Genomic DNA, 17,574 nt, shown 5'->3' with positions numbered 1-17,574 from the left:
ATTGTTCCGTAGAAAAATGATGAGACCTGTTGCTGTGACCCCAAAGGTTTGACCTAGCAACAGTGGGTGGAAATTACTGGAATACATATTGTGACTTAGGGTGAGAGAAATTTCTCATTGAATGAGCTGCCCTGAGTGGAAAATGAGTAGTGAGATGATGTTGGTGGGAATATTTATATATACAATGCCTGCATACTTGTCAAAGATGCTTATCCTAGAGGATATTGGCAACAAATGTGCTGTGGATCTAGATGACTTGTCTGGCTCCTTCCCACCCTGAAGCTCTGCGATTCCATCATGATCAAAGGAGAAGCCTGCTCAATAGTTGACAATTATTTTTAAAAGGAAAAATTCCAATGAGATGTGGATTATTCATTTTTGTCCCATAAGGAGATAACTAAAAAATGAACTGAAAGAAAATGTTCTAGCAAAATAATAAGGCTGAATTCTGAAAGTCTCTTTCCCATCTTCTGTTCCCTGGGATGCCTTAGACAGGGCATGCAGTATTTTAGGCACATTGTGAGCAAGGAGCCCGCATTCCCTGGGGTGGCAGGGACGGCATGTAAGGTCTCAATCCAGCTCTGTGATCTTAAGGCAAAGCCGCTATGTGTGAAACACAGTGGTACCTCCAAAATAGAACAAGAGCACTTATCCATGTGAAGATGACTGTCAAGGTCACTGAGACCTACGGTGATCTGGCAAATTAAAGCTGTCTGTGGCTGCCTTTCCTTTCAGGACATACTTTTGAAGATCAAAAAAAAATTTATAAATTGATGATTTTCTGTTGCTGAGTCATTATTCTTGCAGCTCTTTTTGCTTTTCCTCCTAATTGTTGGTTTGATACCTGAGCCATAGAATTGTTGCCTTCCCATGGGTATGGGGGAGAGAGCCAAGATGGAGATCTGCCCCCAGGAGCCAGATCTAGGCATGGATGTGTCAGCCCTCCTGCAAGCCCACAGATGTCTGAGATCAGGATTAATGTCCTGTTGGGTTCATGAAGTTTGGGTTATTCAGTGCCCCACAATCCAAATGGATTGCCGATGACTGGGGTGAGCGGGATACTGAGAATGGGGTATGGGAAGGGAGTTTAGATTCCTCAGCTGGTTTCCAGCCAGTCTGAGTCACTGTCTTACAGGGGCGGCTCATGCCAAGTGGAGTGGTCGCTGGCAGAGGCATCCCTGGTGTTCCCTCTGCCTGACCTCCCTTCATCTAGGTAGAGCTCATCTCAGAAGGCCCAGCTTAAATGTCACCTTCTCTTTGGGACGCTCCCAAGCCCTCAGGCAGAAAAGCCATTCTCTCCTCTGTGCCTCGTCACTCTCCCCCATCTCGCATTTATTAGTCCATGTTATAGATTATTTTGTGCAGTCTTGTCTCTCCTCTGAGGCTGTGACATTCTCGAGGGCAGAGACTGTGTTTCCTTTTCCTCATATCTCCAGGATTCTGCACAGTTCCTGGCACATCAAGGAATGCCTGACGAATTGGGGGAAAATGACTAGATACCTGAAATATTAAAGAAATTAATATTTTGTGGGTAGAGAGTAATCAAGACATGAAGTTCAATGTGAAACCAATCTTTTCTCCCTAGTACAACCTGATTAAACAGTGACAGTTTCTCTTGTGAGCCACCTGGATCGGATCTTAATGGTTGTTTTATTACAAGGTTGTTGAATTTACAAGATGACAGAGCTGTATTTGCCTTGGACTTGGGGCCGTCTTCTAGTAAGAAGCTTTCAGCAGAGCCCAAGAGCCAAGTCAGGGCACTGTGGGCTTAAAGCCAGTGGGAAAAGCCTGGGGAGGGAAAGCCGCGTGGATAAGAAATGCTTTATCATCTGGTCCCTGAGTCTTGTGGAATTAAGCAGTGACCTGGCTGGATAGTCTCACAGTGAGGCCTCCGTGTGTTCCAAGGCCTGAACTTGCTCCAAGCGGGCCCCGGATTCCCAGCGATGCGTGCAGCCTCTCAGCGTCAGGGGCCACCTTGCTGTCAGCCGGACGGGGCCGGGGGAGTGTCGCTCAGCTGCACCTCTGGTTGCGTTTCCCAACACCTCCCCATCCCGTGATGATCGGTGGTTGGCATGCTGTTTCTGCCACCTTGTCTTCTTAATGACTTGTCTGGGGTCTCTGTGGCTCTGCGTGTGGAGAGCCTGTCCCCAGTTCTTTTTTTTCTCAGGACAAGCTCAACTTCACTTCCTCTGGCCTTATCAAACCCTTTGTTTCCAAAATTGTTACTCAGCCACTTGGGGAGTGGAACCCACTCCTCCTTCCCTACATCCCCCCAGCCAAAAGTGATGAGAAAACCAGTGACCGCGGTGAAGGTGTCCATCCTCCCACCACCCCCAGTCTACCATGACCAAGGCCGGTGAGCCTGTAGAATTTTGTCAGCTGCATTTCGTGCTGCTGGTGGTTGTTTGTCCATCTCTGCTTCGAGCTCAGCTTAAAGAAACATATGGCCCCAGATTCTTCAGTGCCACAGATATGGGACTTTCTCATGTTAAGAGACTTACCAGATGAAACGTGGTTTTCTGAACCTCTTTTTATTCCCCGTCAAAATAACAAGTGGTGTCTTGTCTTTCAACAGAGACACTCTTTTTACTCAGCTATTCAACGAAGAATGTGCTGTTGTCTTTGCTGTGGATTTTTATTTTATTTGTAAATTGTGCGTGCTGCGTGCTACGGAATACTGAAAAGCCATACACCCTGGCTTGTTAGCTGACACAGAGTATGTGTGATTACAAATTGTTTGAATAACAGTGGACTATTGAACTGCCATCCAGATGTGTGTGGCATTAACTGTGGGAATATCCACAAAGGGGGATTATCTTATTGCTGGGTCCAAGCCCCCAGAAAGTAGAAATGTAAGCGTGGAAGCTACTCAAATAGAACAGTCATTACAAATGGCTCCTCAGAAGCAGAATTAATCATTATCAAAAATTGTACGTTACAATTAAGATTGAGTTTCCTCTCCTAAAGTAAATCAGGCAGAGAAGATGCCAAACAACAGTAAAAGAATTTGCAGCTTTGAATGGCCTTCGAGAATGGTTTAGTCATCTTATGTTTTAAAATAGACAGAACTTCAGAATATTGTTCATCCCAAGTCTCTTAGCTGTCTTCTTATGTTCATGTTTCCTACCCTTCTTTCCATCCTGTCTGCTATGCAGGATACCACAACCATAGAATGGTTGTCATCCGTAGTACCGGCAATGGGGAAACAATACAGAAATTCTCTGTGAATGTTTTCTTTAAAGGATATTTGAACCACAGTGAAGTACCACCTCACACCCATTAGGATTGCTAACATAAAAAAGACGAGTGTTGACAAAGATATGGAGACATCAGGACTCTCATACACTGCTCATAAGAATGTCAAATGGCATAGCCACATTGGAAAGCAGTGTGGCAGTTCTTCAGAATGTTAAATGTGGAGCTACCATATGACCCAGCATTTCCGCTCCTAGGTGTGTATATGTATATATGGACGTGTGTGTGTGTGTGTGTGTGTGTGTGTGTGTGTGTGTGTGTACACACATACCCAAGAGAAATGAAAATATATGTTTAGACAAAAACTTGTGCATGGATATTCATAGCAGGACTATTCATAATAGTCAAAAAGTAGAAACAACCCAAATGTTCATCAACTGATGAATGGATAAATAAAATGAAGTATACTATTTGGCCATAAAAAGGAACGAAGTACTAATGCAACCTGTATGAACCTTGAAAACATGCTAAGTGAAAGAAGCCAGACACAAAAGATTACGAATCCATTTGTATGAAATGTCTAGAAGAGGTGAATCTCTAGAGACAGAAGTAGATTAGTGGTTGCCTAAGGCTAGAGGGCTTCAGGGGAAATGGGGAGTACTGCTTATGAATATGGGATTGGGGGGGGGGATGAAAATTTTCTAAAATTGATTGTGATGATGGTCATACAACTTTGTGAATACACTAAAAACTATTTAATTGTATACTTTAAATGGGTAAATTGCATGCTATATGAACTATGAAGCTGTTTAAAAATGAAAGCAAAATGAAGACATTTTGGGGTAAAAGTTTTAAAGGTATTTGAAGGTGACATTTTTAAAGAAAATCCTGCTTTAAATTACGATATCTTCAAAAATCACATATCTGAATTTTTTTGACAGCATGAAAAAGAAGGGGAAATGGTTTTAAATATAATAGCTTATATCCTTGTTTTTTTTCCTGGAATGAAAGATCTGTTACTTGTTCAACAGTGTCAACACTTTCTATCTCTAGTTGGAATCTACAGCAGTAAGTTGGCACCCAGCCATCAAATACCTAGATTTACCTTTGTGCGATAAAACCCCCTTTAGCAATGCATATTGAAATATATCATTTTGAGCCTATTTTAAATTCTGTAGCAAGCGAGTCAAAATTTTTTTTAAATCATGAAACATCAACCCCAAGTCAAAAGAAACAAAGAAATGAATAGGAAATCGACTCTAGATTCTGTTCGCACTCCACTTTCTACAGTTTAATCTAAAGAAAAATGTGGAATTTCCTGAACAGTGATTAATAGGCCCGTGTGGTGACATACAGGAACTCTGAGCTTGACCTCGCAGGTAAAGGCTAACTGGTATGTTAAGTTGATTACACAATTTCCTCTAAATAAGTTGACAAGTGGTTAGCACAGTTGCCTTGACTTTTGCCCTTATAAATGCACACTTATAAATGACTTTGCTTTTTCAGCTAAAGCAGTCCTTATTTTAGATGTGACATGTGTTAAGTAAACAGCCTGATAGAGAACCCCAGCTTCCTAGTCTTCATAGCCAGGTCAGATTATCGAAGTTGCTAGGGGACGAGACTTTGGGGAGCCTAAAACCCAGCTTTGAGATGTGGCTGTGTTCGTAGGGCATAAGAAATCCCAAACTGTTTTCCTCCTTCTAGTATGGTGAAGTAGACAGGTGGATTTGAGATGATGATTCCACAAGTGGATTGAAATAATCCAGAAATAGAAGATGCTGAATGGTTTGCAGTAAATGACAAGTAGACTTAATTCTAGTGTTTTATACGGATCTCCTTTCAGTATGTCAAGTCTGTAAGACTATACAGTCTCTGAGATTTCTTCAAAAATATCATGGAGAAAGGTTTCTAGTCAGCATTTCTGTCCTGTGATCATTTGCCCAGGAAGAAAATGTAGTTCTTTTATAGCCTAGAGAATACAGTTTATTGAGATATTTTTGTTCACAAATGTACTGCTTCCTTTTATTTAAGGGGAAAGTTACAAAAAGCCATTACGAACGAACAGGAAATGTAGTTTCAGATGATAAATCAAAATGCTACTTAGGAAAATTGCTGTTTATTTGTAGATTTATAAGTCATGCACCTTTATTGAACCTAATATATCCTGATTTGATAAGCAAAAAGAGCTTTGCTAACATTGTTGATTTAGCTGGGATCTATTCGTGTGTGTGCGTGTATCTTCCTGAATGAGTTAAATGTTTGGAAAATGAATTGGTTTTTATTTGTATATACAAAGATAATACCATTTATGCTTTCCACATCTAGAATATGACAAGCCTTGAGCTCATCTGGAAAACAGAACATTATTGGGACTCAGAGGTTATATTTACCATCCCACCATCAAATCTATGAACGTTCCTCTGAAACAATGTGCAGACCCCATTATAAATCATCTTTATTCATGTTAACTCTTACACAAGATGAAATGTGTCAGCCTGAGAATGTTTACCACTTGCCAGAGATGACTCACTCGGTCATCTTTTTATTTATTTCATTATTTCATCAGTCGTCTGTAGGTATTTGTAAGAAAAGGATTGCCATCCCCTTTACGGCTGGCTGTGTGCTTGGGCGCGGACCGAGCTAACCTGCCATGCCATGTGGCTTCTCCTTGCAAGTTGTCAATGTGTAGTAACCATTAACTGTTAGCGACGACATCCTTGACTCGTGTTGCTGAGCCATTTCACTTCCTCCCCAGCTGGCCAGCACCCTGTTCCACATACTCTCGAGGCGGGGGGGATTTTTTCACACTCGACCCTCTCTGTCTCTGCAAAGTCAGGCTCTCTGGAGGTTTGGCTTTAAATTCTGCGTGGCAAACCCAAGATTCATGAACTTCCTACCACAGCAAAGTTTCTGCTGCCTCTCCATTGTCTCACAAGAGTATCTTCTTAAAAAAAAAAAATACTTCCGTTATATTTGTTTTTAGTCAAATATTTCAGAAATAAAAAATATAGGATGTACGATAATGAACATCCTTCTTCCCAACTCGAGCTTAAGAATTAATATTTTACAAATACAGATGAAGCCCCTGTTCAGCCTCAGGAGAAATTTGTAACACCAAGTCTGCAACACTCTGAAGAAATCCAGATGAAACGTTGGGACCTGCCCTGTGAGAGGAAAGAGACGTGATGTGCTCACGAAGGGAAAAGGCGCTTTTCCTTTGCTGGCTTGAATTTCTTGTATCCCAAACATTTGAACCATAAGAAATTGGTGATAACTCAATTATTTTCAAACTTCAAAAGTGACAGTTTTATACGGTTAGCCTCGTAGCAGAGAGATCAATGTCTGTTGCACGTTAGCAGAGGAAGCTAAAATCAAGCTCACATCTTCTCTGGTCTAGAACATCAGCTTGGACTCAGAGTTGGCTTCCCTACCTCGATTCTCTGCCCCTTCCAATTCAACCTCTACTCTCTTGTCAAAAGCCTGTATTTATGGGGTTAAAATCTCACTACGGGCTACATTGCAGAGGCTGCCACTTTACATAATTCATCTCATTTTATCCTCACAGGAAACTGAGATATCCAAGGGCAGATCCAGGTTTCTGGGATCTGAAGCTCGTATGGTTTAAGTAACCTCTCAGTAACCTTGATGACGGGAGGTTAAATTCAAAATTAGTTACGAAAGTTAATGTTTGTTTAGGTCAAGAAAAGAAAGTACAACAAAAATTTTAAATCGGGCCAATACTACCTACGCCACAGAGTCCAGAAAAATCACATCATTATACTAATCAACGGCTTGATACGTAGTTATAATACTCTTTTCTCTATACATTTTGGTCATTTCTTCATACGGCAATTATTTCGTGGTATTTTCTATGGAGAGAATAGAAAGATATTTCAATCTTTTCTCTAACATGGCTGAGCAAAGCTTGTTTTTTTTATTATTGAAAGTATTTTTTAAACTTCTTTTTGCTTTATAGTTCAATATTAGTCGTGTCATATAAATTTTTAAGACGGTTGTCAAAGGAAAATATTTCTCACTTTTTTCTAGATATGTACTGTAGGATTTGGAATTACTTTTTTCTGCAGACCAGCTTGTGGCTCTCCATACACTTATTTTCTCTTCCCCCCACATAGGTCCAATGCCAGGTGCTCTAAGACATGTTCATATGACCTCTGACCCTGCCCCTTCAAGTCCCGACACCAGATGTGCTGCCCAGCCCAGAACAGCTAGCAATAATTTAACTGAACACCGAAATGACTGAAACATATAAACATATCCCACTACATCCAAAGTAAATCATCCCTAACTCAGTTTTCTCTTAGCTGGATCCCGGAATTGTCCACGGTCCCTCCAGTGCTACCCAACATAAGGAGAAGTCGGAGTCGAGAGAAAACAGTGATCCTAACAGGTTATCATTGATTTATCCTATTTTCACAAATTGTACAAGATACTCGATGAAGTGAACATATTTCTAGGGACTTCCCCAGAGCCTTGGAAGGAACCCAGACAAATGACAGACTGACCCCGAAGCCTATTAAGGGAGCTGAGAAGCTGCATTCACTTTGTAGAAACTTGCTCGACGTCATTCGGGTAGCAAGTGACAGAGCTAGGATGTGAACCCAGTCTGTAGAGGCCCGGCTCTTATCTATGAAATTATGTTAACTCACATCTGATTTCACAAAAACTTTCCCTTCCCTATCCTAGCTTAGCACCAAACATCTAGCCATTGGTCAACACTTGCTACACACAAAAAAAATGGGCATCCACATCTGGAAACAGATTAGTCACGTTTCTGAGCACCCTTGGGCCAACTTCCTTTAAGACTCTAGAATTGAAACAAAGATTATCATGGTATAGAATTTCAGATAACTGTGCATGAAATAGAACTCACTGCCTCTACTTCATCCATGTTCTAAAAATCATGTTGCTCCTCATCCGGCTAGGGATATTTCTCAGTCCAGGTTGATAAATATAGTGTCATCTTCTTCCATTTATCCTGGTGTCCCTAAGAGCCATAGCTAGGAAACGATGGGACAGTCCTAATTAGAAGAGGACAGCCAACGGGGGCCCTGCTCTCAATGCCCCGGCACCTGCAGAAGAAAGGCTTTCTCCGATAAACCTTCCCACGTCTGCAGCCGCGGTTGTGCCCATGGGCGGAACTCTCTCTCACAGAACAAGTGTGTTTGCCAAACCAGGGGTGAAGTATCTTGCAAGTCCACTTGTTCCAGAAGAAAGACAGGATAAGGGAAGTGGCAGGAGCAGTGATAGGGAAGGAGTTTTTCACACGAACAAGTGTGAACTGATAAGCCTAACCTGCAAGGCCCATGTTGAGGGTCCTAAGTACACCTCTCAGGCCAAAATTAGCTGAGCAAATTTGATTTGGCTTTCCGTTTTATAATGGAAAAAAAAATTCCTAGGGAGAAAGACAACTCGGCATGTATTGCTGTCATGAATAACAGATTCGACTGCTTATCTGCCAATTTTCCTACTAAATAAGTCAATGGAATAATCTTTCTAATATGCCTGAACCGTGAGGTGACATGATAAAAAAAATATATAGTAATAATACCATTTTATTACTAGCTATGCTCCAGTCCCTGAGCTGAGTTTATTTACATCGCTTGTTTCATTCAGGCCGCACAAGAACCATCTGAGGCTGTTTCAATTCACAGATGAAGAACATGAGACTCAGGGAAATTCAGCCATTTACCCAGCCCAGATTCGAACCAAGGCAGCCGGACTTGGGAGCCTGCACACTCACCAGCTCTGTTACACACGGAAAGGTCCAACTCATCCTCTCCCTGTCTCCCTGCTCAGGACTCACGCTGCCTCTCTGAACAGTTCCCACAACAGGGGGAGTGCTTTGAGAAACTCTCTGAATGTTATTCTCTAGTATGTGTAAAGCAAACAAGGGCTATTTTTATCATCTACCACAAATACCCTTAATAGCTAATTTTTTAGGGTACCTAGAAGAGAATATTGGTAAGGGGGAAAATAAATATTTATTGAGCCCTGAAAGCCTTGGTATATATGCTTGACTCTTCTCCACCTCTGCTTGAAGGCCCGGGCTGTGTAAAATGAAACCTCAGTAACGGTCAAGGAGAGTGTGGCTGCATCCTTCTGGCAAACTCAGGTTACTATAAGTAGCTGAGGTCAAGGTGCTACCTCCTTGAGAGCTAAAACCCATTTATACATTAAAAACACCAGAAAGTTTTTGAAAAGTTCTCGGGAGGGGCAGCCATATTCACATGGCCCAGGTATAGGCCACGGTGGCAGTCCAATGCCCAGACCAAGAGTTCCAGTCATGGTGACACCAGCACTAAGATTCCTGCTAAGCCACTCCTACTATAGGCTGATGACATGCCTGCCAAAGGGCAGCATTACCCAAGCTGACAGGAACCTTCCATTAACACACCCTAAATACTTCATGTCAGGTTAGTCATCCTGGGATCCCATTTGGGGTTGCATTTCAGGAGTGTACTGAAAAGAATGACTACCAGGAGAGTCTGCGCCCTTTTTTCTCAGACGGTTAGATTCTCAGTGTATAGCAATAAAAGAGCTGTTTAAATAAACTCTCTATTTTATTCCTACAGTTGGTGACTCATCTACACTAATATGTATTATCATCCTAGCTAAGCCAATCAAGTTTTCTCCAGACTTATATCCCTCAGCAGAGATGCAGGGAGATTGCCCAGCGAATTCTTTATTGCTTGTTCCGAAAGCAGAGTGTCCTAGACGACTATGCACACGGACTAGTATTTCACAAAAGTGACACTTGTTGCTCTTTTTCCCTTTGAGGTACCTTGTCGAACTAAATATACTTGGAAAGAGTTGGGGAAAATCAAACCGTTATTCACATCCATCCATCTTTGCCAATAGAATCTTTTTTTAGGAAATGCTTTTATTTTATGTGCTTTAGATATATTCTTATCAAAATCTTGGAGCAACAGATTTAGCTCATTCAAATTATGGAAACATTCAGTGTAAAACCCAATTAGCAAAACCGGTCTTCACTGTCAAACCAAACAACCAGAATAGACTCATTTTCTGATAGAACAAGTGTGACTTCATTTTCTCAATTGGAATAACTGTGTTAGTGCGTGTCCCTAAGACAACTGTATCACTTCTAAATTCTAATTCTACTTCTAAGTGGAAAGCTAGTAGGGAGGGCTTTCGTAGATGTGCAGAGCATAGAACTTCAAACTCTCTGTGAATTTGTTGTGTGCGGGGCATAAGGTGCTGCCGCCATCTATACATCTTTCCGACACTCTCTTTGCTTTGTCCTCACAAGACTCAAGAAAGCTGCATGCTTTAAAAATAAGAGGAGATGGAACAGATTGATAGCCATTACATTTTCAATGGGCAAAAATTGTCAAAGCACGCACCAGTCCACTCAACAATATATCTGAATTCAGACAATCCCCACATAAGCTGAACATCGGGTTGCACGACAGGAATCCGTGTAAAACAGGGAGAAACTCACAGCTCCTGCTTGGCGCCGTGCGTCTTGATCGAAGGAGTCGCCGCTTACAGCAATAGCTCATATTGTCTCTTAATTTGTCACTGTGGAGTTTTTTACATCCCAGGGCAAAGCAACTTAGAAATTGGGAGAAAGTAATCGAGGGAAGACAGTTGCGAAGAAGTGCTGGCCTGAATCTTGTATCACAGGCATATTGTCAGAAGTGGTGTTAGCAACTAATGTATATAGAAGTTAGGGATCTAGAAATTGCTTCTCTTAAAGTTAGTTATATTCCTATTTGAAGACTAAGAAAAATCCCTACAGATATTGACAAAAGGACATGTACCATGATGTTCCTTGCAACATTAAAATAACAGGAATTTAAAAACATAAATGTCATCAGTAAAATATAATGCATACAACAGTGAAATGAATCACACGGACACGTACATGTATATGCATCTTGGAGATATTACGTTGCCTCCTCACAAGATAATTTTCAAAGTTCTACGTATAGAGTATTATGTTAAAAATAGTGCACATGTTTATAGATGCATAGTATGTAGTAAAATTATAGAAACACGGGCAGAAGCATACCTACCAGGGAAGGAGTATTAACTGTATTTGTAGCATATTATCTTTTCAAAAGAGCAGCTCAGCCTTCCATGCTATTAAATTGATTGTTGTATTTCAAAAGGAAACAAAGAGTCTGATTTTTAAATGTGTCCTGTGCAGCATTCCAACGGGAGAAAGGGCTTTAGAGTTTCGACTTAGGCTTTCATGGGAGAATAAATGAAATGACCTTTCACCCAGGACACTCCAGCAGCCCCAACTACAGGTTTAAGAGAATTTCCGTCTTGGAAGGGGCCGAGTCTGGTTAGACTGCTTATCCCAAAGTCATCCTTGATTTTTGTTTTTAATGAAATTTGACAAATAAAGTATGTGCATGAAGGCTCCTGTAGAATGGCCTTAATTTGTGTTTAGGAATGCATAATTTTATCAAGGTCTCTGTAATTAGATATTGTGCAATAGAATAAAAAGCAAATACTGCTTGTTCCATGGCAACAGCGGCCTTTCGTACCTCACTATCTTCGAGATAAGGAGGGTTTCCATAGACACACGTATCACATGGGATTAAATAGCCATTTGAGAAGAAAATGGAAGTTTCCCAACTGGTTTTCCCCTGTGATTGAGGGCGAGTGTATGAACATGTGTTTTGTTCTCTTCTTGTTCTACTGACTCCTAGATTTGGGTTGTTTCCTCTCCCCGCCCCCACTTTCATCTGTCTGAGCTGTCAGTGTGGCTGTTGAAGGTTTTGTAGGCCTGTAGAATAACGTCACTGCTTAAACTGATGTTTGGTGTAAAGCGCTTATGTTTTGAGGGGAGAGAAAAGAATTAAGATTGTGGTCACTTTCTGTGTAAAGATTGAAAAAAAGATTTGCTAAGAATGTGGTCTGTGTTTTGGCAGAGAGAACGCTGACATGCCAGGGCATGGATGAGAGAGCAAGCTTCTAGATGGATGTGGCCTCACTCATCTCTGTGAGTGCAGCATCTCGAATTGCAGACATAGAGTAGGTGCTCAATAATTAACTCCCTGCTGGTTGGCTAATCATACAGAAAGAAGATAGCAATGATCAATAGTTACTAAGAAAAGACCCCACGAGGCGCACCGTCGCTTTCAGACCAGAGGTCAGATGCCTGTGGATGCAGGTGGGTCCCATAACTATGCGGGGTGAGGCTGGCAAGGCATCACACACACAACAGGGGCGAACCACGGTGTGCATGGCCTGTCTGGAAGCATTCGATCCAGGCTTCGTTCAAATACCGAGTAAGCTAATTTATATTTCTGCCTAAGCTATGAGGAAAGCTAGTTTCAGTACTGTGCTGTTTCGGGGAGAGATGGCCAAATCCCAAACAGGTTAAGGACCATTTCTACCAAGAGCTAGTTTTACGCAGGTAACTAACTATGCAGGGTCATAGCTCTTTACTAAGCAGTAAGACTTTGAACCAAGCCAGCTCTGTGCAGGGCCCAGCCGAGAAGCACCAGGCTCTCTTTTCTCATCAGTGTAGTTATCTGGTTGTAGTCCATTTGTAATGTTTACCAAGAGCAGCCTAGAAATGGGAAAGAATACGCAGCAAAGCAGGCTGCACTTTAACAGGAGGGGTACATAGAAGGCAAGAGTAACCCATGGGTTTGTGGTCTGCTAACATGCACGTGACCTTCACATCATCTCTTTAAACTCCAACTGGTTGACCGCTGCCTTTCTGTCCAACCTGCCGCCTACCTGGGGTGATTTCCTAGAGTCTGATTAACTACACCACCAGGAGAAAGCCCGATTGGTTGTATGTAAACATTTTTAATACAGATCCTCTTAGCTTCCTGTTGGAACACTTAGACTGAATTCTGGTAACTATTTCTTTTATCTCATTTATTTCATTAATTGCACTTAATAGTATGATTAGAATTGTTAGGGCAAAGCCTTTTGTGATTTAATGAGCATTGAGCGATTTTATATGTGGCAGTGAAGCGTGTACCTTGAAAGATTATGAAAGATGTTTAAAGTGGTGAAGAGATGTTGATACAGAGTGAGGCAGGTAGAGGAACACATTCTCTTCCGAATAGCTCAAGAGGCAGAGAGGTTGTCTTATCTTCATATGATCCAGAGAGGTAGGGAGGAGCAACTATAAAACAAACTATTCAGACCCTGATAGGCATCATGGGAGAACATTAAGACATCATGTAAAATATTGTTCGTGTCTTCTAAAATTTATAGTCTCGTTGGGGGTAATTATAGTCACCTCTGTAAATAAGATCAGTAAAAGAACTAAAATTGTCCATCTCTCCATTAATACTAGAATGAGAGTCCGGGACTCCTAAGTGACAAGCTAGTGATAACTGTTTCAGAGTGGTGCCAAAAGCAGTCTGCAAGAAAAGATGCATTTAATACCACATACCTGCAAAGTTAGGAGTTGATCTCTAACTACACATTGGTTATACGGTCACTTGAAGGTATCTAACCCTTGCAGGAGGTGGCAGCCCATGCTTCCTTTGCTAGGCAGTGAGTCTTCATGACAGTAGAGTAGGCGGAGGTTGGGCAGCATTCTCTAAGGGCTATGATTTACCAGCCTTATCCAGTCAGGTACCAGATACATCTCACAACTGAAGAGTTCTTTTAACTCAGAATTCAGAGAGAAGGCAGGTCTCTCTTCTCAGGTTGAGAAGACCAAAGTCATAGTGTAGACGTGACTATATGCATAGGTCACATAAAGGACTGGAAACTGGAAACAGGTACAGAGAAACCATAATACGCAATCATGAGGAGTTCACGGGTGTTAATGAGCTGTGGTGAAACCCAGGCTCAGGAGCTGTCCAGATGGAGCCCAGTCTGGCCCCTGCCAGAGCCTCCTCCTCTCTTGTCACGCTGGCTCCATTTTGCCCTCTGATCCTCCCCCGTGTCCCTTCCCGCTTCTTGCTGTTGAATGACACCATTGACTACTCCGAAACGGAGTCGCTGTCCTGATTACAGAGGGTCTCCAAGCCTTCCAGCTGCAGTGCTCACAGATGTTGTCCTACCACTTTCTGACCTTTGAGGAATCTTGGAAAATGCTGAAGGTGTGAGTCTCCCTCAGTGGGACTATTCTTTGGGAAAAATCCCCGCTTATGATGTATTTCTTCCCCTGCTACGGCAGCCAGAGTTCTCTACGGCCCTCTTGCTTTAGACAGGCGAAGGACAGCTTTCGGATTAAATGTTTCCTCCACTTTCTACACCATGAGTTGTTTTCTGTGTCCGTCTCTCCGAGCCCAACATCAGCGTATTGGGGAGAAAGAACTCTGGTGCCTGGTTATTTTTCTGCTGTTTATCTCCTTAAATTCCATTTCATGGGGGTTGTGGTGGTTTGGCGGTCTCTCCTTTGGGTACAGTGCAGGCTTGTCTTGGGTCCTTTATTGCACTTACATGGACTTTTTTTCCCCCCCTACTTTTTTTTTTTTATGTGTGTGTGTGTAATACAGGCCTCTAGTTTGCAGACTCTGAAACCATATTTTACAAATCAATAAGTTAGACACGCGGCCTGGAAAAGGATTTCCCCCCCTCCGCCTCCCGATTTGTATGTGTATTTTACAGAACGTTTCTTATAAATTAAATCACATGTAGTCATCCATTGGAAAACTCACCTTTTAAAAAGATGAGATTACATGGACAGTGCCCTAAGAAGATGGCAAAAGTGGAACTTCCACCTGTAACATACACAGAGTGAACTGTATGGCCGACCGCCTTTTAGGCTTACACCTTATTTTTGCAAAAAGAATTCCTTCGCAGAGTTTATATACATGAGAGAAATAACCAAGAAGCTTCACTCTTTTGAATATAATAATACAACCCCTAATCCCGTAACCAGAAAGAACAAACATCCCCAAGCCACTTCTCTCAGCTTTGGAAGCGAAATGCGTTGGACTTTTTTCTTTTTTTTTGTTCAGAGTTATTGTTCTCTGGACGGTAGACAGTATTCAAACCCTAGAAAGAGTTTATTCTGCTCAAAAAAGTGAGCATTTCCCCTCCAGAGTAATTGTTTGCTGTTGAGATCAAACCTATGATTACTATCATCTAATAGTTTTATAGCATGTCATGCACTATTTGTAAGGAATTTTTTCCATCATCTTTTCCGTTAGTCATTCAGAAATATAATTCGGTGATGAAAATTAGCTATTTTCCCTTGGTATGGGAAAAGAGACTATGCAAGGGCAAAAATATACTTCCCCCCCCCACCCAGATTTATGTTCTGCCTACCCATGAACAGAGTAAGATTATTCTCTGCAAATATATTATATGAAAAGAATTTGGCATTTCATTCTCTTATGGATGGGAAAGCCTCGATTTCAGCCTTTATCCATGACTTCGTGGGGATTATAAAAGAGAGAGAAAATCCTCCCAGGAAGAAACCCTTTAGGTCAGAGTGAATCAAAGCATCAGAGAATTTCCATGTGTCCTTTCCAGGGTCAAGTCTAAAACTGTAACACGAAGAATTCCTGCGCACAGCACAGGTAGGAATCTAGCAGCCAGGCAGAGACACCACACAAACATCTTCCTGTGATTTGATGTAGCCCTGTTATTAATAAATATGCAAGCTAGGCCTCCAGAGAAAATAGGACTGGCACTCGATTTGGGGCTCTGCACTTCTGCATAGACAAAGAAAACTTCGGAGAAAAGTTGAACCAAATGCAAGAATACAGACATTTTTTAGGAGGGGATGACCAAAGGGGAAGGGACGGTTTACGTCTCAGGAAGTTATGAAATCTCAAATTTAAAACACAGCCATATTTTTGTTATTACTCGATCTAACACTCCAGGGATGTAGCCCAAGCCAGCTGTGACACTCAAGCTGCCCTGCTCATTAAAATTCTCCCCTTCTGATTCAGACCCCCCTCCTCCCATTACTGGATGTTGCCTGGCCGAAAGTCCACTCCATGTAATTCAGGAATGTGCCTGTTCGGTGCTCCCAAGAAGTTCCTTTTTAAAAGCACACTTCATACCCACAGAAGTTAAGGTTCATTGTAGAAATTTTGGAAAATACTGAAAAGCACAAAGGAAAAATACATGCACAATAATTCTATCACCTATCACCTGTACATAGTGCCACGGTTAAGACGTTAGTGATTCCAAACTGTTATTATTTTTAAGCATTCAAACTAATCTTGACGGTACCAGGAAGAGAGGCATCCAGACCCTGTCCTTGAGGGCAAAGGTCATGTCTTCTCTGTCTCGGTGCCCTGGCAGCTGGCCCACCACCCAGCACGAAGGGGACACACTGTGTGTGCGGCAGCCACACCACCTGGGTTTGGGGAGGAAGAGGAGGGCGACACTCTAGACTAGGTCTAGAAGAGGAAATGTGTCACTGCTTTTTCTCAAATAGCAACTATAAAACATATTTCTCAATTATGACCTTCTTCTGGAATCATCTAGAAATATCAAAAAGGTATTCTTAGGATGACTGGGGAGCTGGGGGTTGAAGAGAAGATAAGATGTTTTGTGGACTTCGTGCAGAAGATAAGTTTACTCAGAATTCTGTGGCATTTCTTTATTACCCATGACAGTAAGATGCCCACTTAGAAAAGTGGACTCTCTCTAGATGAGCTGAACCCCATGCAGTTTAAGGAGCCAGCATCTGCCAAGGCTGGGGCCACGCGATCCACCTTCAGTATTCGATTCAAGATGGAGCGTGTTTTCAGGGTGAGTGGAGGGGCTGGGGCGTTTAGTCCAGGCCGATGACCCACCGGGGCCTGGACACGGACCAAATGGCCCTGCAATGGAGCAGCGCCTGTAAACAGATCACAAAACCGCCATCCGTTAATCCCAAAACAGTTTTCTGTCACTTAATTAGAAAATTTATCTTATTTTGCCTCCAGGCCTTGTAGCTTTATTGCATTTGCACATATTTCAAAATGTTTCAAGTACTGACCAGATAACATTAATGAATATATTAGATAGGCAAACAATTTTAAACAAAAAATAATAAACATACTTGTGTGTGTATATATTAAAAAAAAAAAAATGTTAATTCCGTCTGGAGCCAAACAGGTAATTTTCCCTTCAGCATTTTTTCAGTCGGCTAAGACAGGTTGGCCTAGGAGCGCAGTCAGCCTGTCTGCAGACTCTGGCTTGACTCGCATCCCGGGGTCAGATTTTTCTTCAGAAACAGACAGCGAGATGATCTGATTGGCTCGCGTCCAGAGCATGCTCACAAGGGCTGCTTTGATGAAAGGGTTCTTGGTAAGTACTGTACCAAAAGCAGCCTGCCATCCTCCTTTCAAAGATACCCATTTAGAGTAATTCCCAGAAAGAGAAAAAACAGCGAGAAAAAGAGAGGGAGGGAGAGAGAGCCGAATTACCGCGAGAATAATGATGCTCCCTGGCATAAAGAAA

General features: G+C 42.0%; 1 protein-coding gene across 10 annotated transcripts in view; it reads left to right on the top strand.

Annotated features, from left to right (window-relative positions):
• The window catches only part of VTI1A (vesicle transport through interaction with t-SNAREs 1A), a 324,109-nt gene that overhangs the window by 251,883 nt on the left and 54,652 nt on the right, over nucleotides 1–17,574 (top strand). Inside the window, exon 10 of one of the 10 annotated variants that reach the window (XM_025039163.1) lies at nucleotides 8,830–9,125. The exons of 6 other annotated variants lie outside the window; for them this stretch is intronic. In XM_025039163.1, the coding sequence (XP_024894931.1) occupies nucleotides 8,830–9,088 (259 nt within the window). In that variant the 3' untranslated portion in view covers nucleotides 9,089–9,125. Of the gene's footprint in view, nucleotides 1–8,829; nucleotides 9,126–17,574 lie in introns of those variants that run through there. 3 more of the 10 variants (XM_025039165.1, XM_025039162.1, XM_025039164.1) reach the window with 3 other exon arrangements.

This window comes from Pteropus alecto, unplaced genomic scaffold (genome assembly GCF_000325575.1).
Source record: "Pteropus alecto unplaced genomic scaffold, ASM32557v1 scaffold177, whole genome shotgun sequence".
NCBI lineage: Eukaryota > Metazoa > Chordata > Mammalia > Chiroptera > Pteropodidae > Pteropus > Pteropus alecto.
This window is presented reverse-complemented; position numbering and strand designations above follow the sequence as displayed.